The 4,364-nt window shown below is 41.5% G+C and overlaps 1 protein-coding gene across 1 annotated transcript in view; it reads left to right on the forward strand.

Annotated features, from left to right (window-relative positions):
* LOC108372407 (uncharacterized) overlaps window positions 1-998 on the forward strand; it is a 3,471-nt gene extending 2,473 nt beyond the window's left edge. The window contains exons 2-3 of the mRNA XM_017628078.1: window positions 194-912; window positions 957-998. Coding sequence (XP_017483567.1) covers window positions 194-912; window positions 957-998 — 761 coding nt within the window. The remainder of the gene's footprint in view (window positions 1-193; window positions 913-956) is intronic.
* The last annotated feature ends 3,366 nt before the right edge of the window (window positions 999-4,364 follow it).

A 4,364-nucleotide genomic window follows, 5' to 3' on the forward strand; every position in this document is an offset into this window, starting at 1 on the left:
AAGGAAGGAGTACTGGTGGACAGAGTTCTCGGTTTGTTTTGGCAGGCATCGACCGACACCTTTGGATTTAAACTGAAGTTCAACAACGTAGAATCCAGCGTATTGAACGGAATGCGCCGTCCGACAAAGCGAGAACTCCTCAGCGTGGTCATGTCCATCTTCGACCCGCTGGGATTTCTGAGCAATTTTGTAGTGAGTGCTAAGATACTCATGCGGGAGGTGTGGAAGCATGACATCCGGTGGGACGAACCATTGCCAAACAACGTAAACGCCGCATGGGAATGCTGGCGTAAGCAACTTTCAACGGTCGCCGAATATGTCGTTCCTCGGTACTATTTTCTAAACGGCAAACCTAAAGCTCTGCAGCTCCATGTCTTCGTCGACGCTAGCGAGGATGCCTTTGCTGCGGTGGCCTACTGGAGGTCAACCAATGCCGTCGGTGAGGTGGAAGTCGCATTTATCTCCGCAAAAACCAAATGCGCGCCGATGAAGTCTTTGACGGTGCCTCGATTGGAGCTTCAGGCAGCCGTGCTGGGTACGCGTTTAATGAGCTGCGTCCGGGAGGAACACTCCTTGGACATTGATGACTGCATCATTTGGAGTGACTCCAAAACGGTAATCCAGTGGCTTCGCAGCGAACATCGGCGCTATAAGCCATTTGTGCAGCATCGGATCGCCGAGATATTAGCCCCAACTACTACCGCAAATTGGAGATGGCTACCTACCGAGGACAATGTCGCCGATGAGGCCACTCGAGCTAATAACTTTATCGACTTCAGCTCATCTGCACGTTGGACCTGCGGCCCACCATTTTTGTTACGAGAAGAGCAGGCTTGGCCGTCAGAGGGCTTCACATGCAATCATCATGAGGAAGCGGACAAGGAACTTTGCCCTAAATTCGCCCTTGCGATCGTAAGTTGTACATTTTTAGATTATAACCGATTCTCTTCATTCAGCAAACTGGTGAGGACGACAGCATGGGTCCTGAGATTCATTGACATTTGCCGCCGCCGTAATCCACCAGAACGATGCTATGGGCTGACAGCCAAAGAAGTCGAGACTGCTAAGCTTTGTTTGTGCCGTCTTGTTCAGCGTGGTGAATACGCCGAGGAGTTTCAGCAGATCGAAAGCGGCCAGGACCTACCACGCACCAGTTCGCTTATTCAACTTTCGCCTTATATTGATGAAGACGGTGTTCTTCGTGTACGAGGATGCATAGATGCTGCCAGCTGGCTCCCAATATGCTCGAGGCGCCCAATCATACTGCCGCCAAAGCATGATTTTACAACTCTGGTCACCATGCACTACCACATCAAAATGCATCATCAAAATCTAGAAGCCACTATTTGCGAGATACGTCGCTGTTACTGGGTACCACGCCTCAGAAGTTTGCTGCGCAGTGTAGTCGCCAAATGCGCCGTATGCCGCCTAAAGAAAATCCACGCCGTGCCACCATTGATGGGTCCGCTTCCGATTGATAGGCTAACTCCCCATACTAGGCCGTTCAGCTATATGGGCCTTGATTACTTTGGACCGATAACAGTAACTGTTCGTCGCGCCAACGAATAAAGATGGGTGGCGTTATTCACGTGCNATTTGCCGCTAACTCTTTGCATGCACGTATGTACATATGTACATGTCCGCGGAATAGGTACGGTCGATGCAGTATTGCCTTTTTCGTTTTGTTTTTCTGTTCGTATGCATATGTACATGCATGTAGGCAAAGCATTGGAGTTGTTTGTCGCGGAGTTGTGCCTTGTAAATATGTATGTACAAATTAATGTTAGGTTTTTTGTGTACATACATACCGCAATGTGTCGTTCACTCGATTACCGCTGCCATAATTTGGTTGATCTGCTGGCGCAAGTCAACCTCAAAGTCAGTCGTCAACCAAAGGGATCGAGTGAAGGACACACTGCGGTAAGTAACTCCTAAAGTATTTTCAATTATATCTTTGTAACAAGTCTTTACATCGAACAGAAATAAACCAAGTAATACGTCATTGGACTATTATTGTGTATGCGCCTTTTTTGACAACGTTACTTGCGTTAAATTCGCAAGCGGGTTGACGACAGTTTGTACTAACCAATTCAACAAATGGCGGCTTTTGACATTTATTCTTCTTCTTCTTCTGCTAATTTNTAAAAAGTCACTTTTTTAAATTGGGACATAGGTTCTCACTTAGATATAGTTTTTTTCCCCATTTAAAATTTTCCTTTAGTTATTCGAACTTTACAAAAACAATGCACTTGAAATTTACAAAATAAACCGGTTGCGCAAACAACGTATCAATAACGTTTTGAAAGTGTAACTTTGGTTTATTGCTGGTTAACGGTGTTTCTTATTTTACAAAAACTAAGTGAAGTTTCTGTTATTTTGGAGTATTCCCTACAGAATGGCAACAAAAAATAATGTAAAACTGCCTTTACGAAATTGGACTTTCGCACAGCCAAATGTATCATTTGACCTAATGTGAAATGGTATAGAATAGTTAAANTTGTGTATGCGCCTTTTTTGACAACGTTACTTGCGTTAAATTCGCAAGCGGGTTGACGACAGTTTGTACTAACCAATTCAACAAATGGCGGCTTTTGACATTTATTCTTCTTCTTCTTCTGCTAATTTCTAATTTCTGCTAGTAAAAATTTCACTAGCAAGAATTTGCAGCTCTCCCGTGTTATTACGCTCTCGATTCAGTGTTCTCTTGCAAAATACTTTTCCAGTAAAAATTTGCAGGTTCCAGTACAAATTAGTACTGACTATTGGTTACTATACAAACCTATAGTTTTGTTTCCCATTTAAAATTTTCCTTTAGTTATTCCAACTTTACAAAAACAATGCACTAGAAATTTACAAAATAAACCGGTTGCGCAAACAACGTATCAATAACGTTTTGAAAGTGTAACTTTGGTTTATTGCTGGTTAACGGTGTTTCTTATTTTACAAAAACTAAGTGAAGTTTCTGTTATTTTGGAGTATTCCCTACAGAATGGCAACAAAAAATAATGTAAAACTGCCTTTACGAAATTGGACTTTCGCACAGCCAAATGTATCATTTGACCTAATGTGAAATGGTATAGAATAGTTAAAAATATTTTCTACCAGAAAACTCTGTTTATCTGCAGGAGATTCCCAATAATAATACCCAATTGTTTATTTAACCATTTTTTCATCGCAACTTTAAATTATAAGTCCGTCAAAAACCCACAAAAACCCCGATAAATGCAATGGGGCGACCAATAAAAAATCGATAGTATTAAAAAATGGTTAAGTAAACAATTGGGTATTATTATTCAACGTATCCTGAAGAGAACCAGAGTTTTCCGATCGAAAAATATTGATTTTCAAGAATTATATACCATTTCTACGAAAAATTTTATTTTTCCCATATTAAAATACATGGAAAACTTTGAGCGCTTTGAGCGACCTCTAAATATTTTTTGATCTCAAAATAAAACGTAGGGGTATACTTTTTTCGATATAGAACAATCCTAGGGGGTGAGAGCATAACAATTCCGACTTTACTGTTTTTGGACCACCCTAATGTAAATACATAAGTGTATAAAATTGTCATTACAGCTATATTTCGTTGTATATGTCTAAGGAATCCTTCATGAAACTGATTTACTGTAATAATTTAGTTAATTACTAATTATTATATTACTTCAGAGTATTTTAAAAATATTACTTCTAAAAATATATTGTACTTAAAACGCCTTAACAGAAATTTAATTTCATCATCTTTTCGGCACTGTATTTGAAAACCATTAGGCACATTTTGAAATTCCTTCCCTGGACCAGGCATTCCTCGATCCGCAACCAGCTATAGCACTCCCCACCACGGTTGCCGTTTTAGTCCATTGGTCCAATTCTTTTGATAATGATCCATTTTACAAGCCTTTGATTAGGTTATGATCACCCTTTCACTTCATGCAATAGTTTCGCGTTTGAAATTTTTTGTATTTAATTGATGAAGGATGGAGGATGGTTCCGTGCGCAGAAGCGGAAAACTTTTGACTGCCATTCACCTGGGAGTGGCCAGAAGCGATTCTTGTGCGTACGGTTCAAATCGCAGCTCACAAAGTCCGGATATTTATATCCACGTATCCTCTGGGTAGCAACCAAACACCCGTTTGGGAGCGAGCTAAAAAGAGAAGGCGTAAAACTTCGCGTGCGCTGGGTTTGGGTCTCGCCACGTTAAAACCCCGCCCAATGAAAAGAAAAAAACAGCCACGGATGAGACCCCCTTTTTCTGATGACGACCACGGCAAACGTATAAAGGACTATGATTTAAGGGTATGCACCTGGAATATCCGGACCCTTAATGGGGAAGGTGCCTCTGCCCGGCTGGTTGATGTCCTCGG

The sequence above is a fragment of the Rhagoletis zephyria genome, unplaced genomic scaffold (assembly GCF_001687245.7).
Source record: "Rhagoletis zephyria isolate East Lansing unplaced genomic scaffold, Rhagoletis_zephyria_1.1 Rzeph_scaffold_05725, whole genome shotgun sequence".
In the NCBI taxonomy this organism is placed as follows: domain Eukaryota; kingdom Metazoa; phylum Arthropoda; class Insecta; order Diptera; family Tephritidae; genus Rhagoletis; species Rhagoletis zephyria.